The sequence below is a fragment of the Bison bison genome, unplaced genomic scaffold (assembly GCF_000754665.1).
Source record: "Bison bison bison isolate TAMUID 2011002044 unplaced genomic scaffold, Bison_UMD1.0 scf7180017864284, whole genome shotgun sequence".
Lineage (NCBI taxonomy): Eukaryota > Metazoa > Chordata > Mammalia > Artiodactyla > Bovidae > Bison > Bison bison.
Window position 1 is genome coordinate 100920 of NW_011494856.1, and position 564 is coordinate 101483.

A 564-nucleotide genomic window follows, 5' to 3' on the forward strand; every position below is an offset into this window, starting at 1 on the left:
ATTGGAAGGGTTCGCATGTCTACCAGTGTTCCATGTTCCCCGTGCCGTGTGATGCTCTCCTCCTCCACCTCCTTCACTGGGTGGGGTGTACCTGACAATAGATCATACATAGATGGCCTTTAGCAGAAACGGCTTTGAAGAAGCCTCTCCCAGAAAATACCCAGCAACTCAAGAGTCCAGGCACGGGTTCTTACCGACAAAGGAGCTGAAACCAGCCAAGATGCTTCCTCAGTAGAAGCAGACAGTGTGCAGAAAGCTCCTTCCTGTTTTCTCCTTTGTTGCCTGGAGCAGCTCGGCCAGACGACTTTGCGTGTCATCTGCCTGCTGGAGACCCTGGCAGAGCTCACAGATGATCGAGGCTCCAAGGCTGGCTGCCTCCAGGGTGTCGTCTATGTCCACGTTGACGACCAGCACAGGCTGCCAGGTCTCCTGATCCCTGGCACACAGGTCGGCCACCACCCGGTTATAGGCCCTCTGCCCACAGGTGAAGATGATGTCAAAGGGATCTGGGCACTCTTGAAACCTTTCTGGGCCAGGCTTGATTCTCTCATTTCTTTTCAGGAT

At 54.3% G+C, this 564-nt stretch overlaps 1 protein-coding gene across 1 annotated transcript in view; it reads right to left on the bottom strand.

Moving 5' to 3' along the window:
* Window positions 1-228: 228 nt before the first annotated feature.
* LOC104995583 (putative RNA polymerase II subunit A C-terminal domain phosphatase SSU72-like protein 1) overlaps window positions 229-564 on the bottom strand; it is a 2864-nt gene continuing 2528 nt past the window's right edge. The window contains exon 2 of the mRNA XM_010849518.1: window positions 229-553. Within this exon, the coding sequence (XP_010847820.1) occupies window positions 229-553 (325 nt within the window). The remainder of the gene's footprint in view (window positions 554-564) is intronic.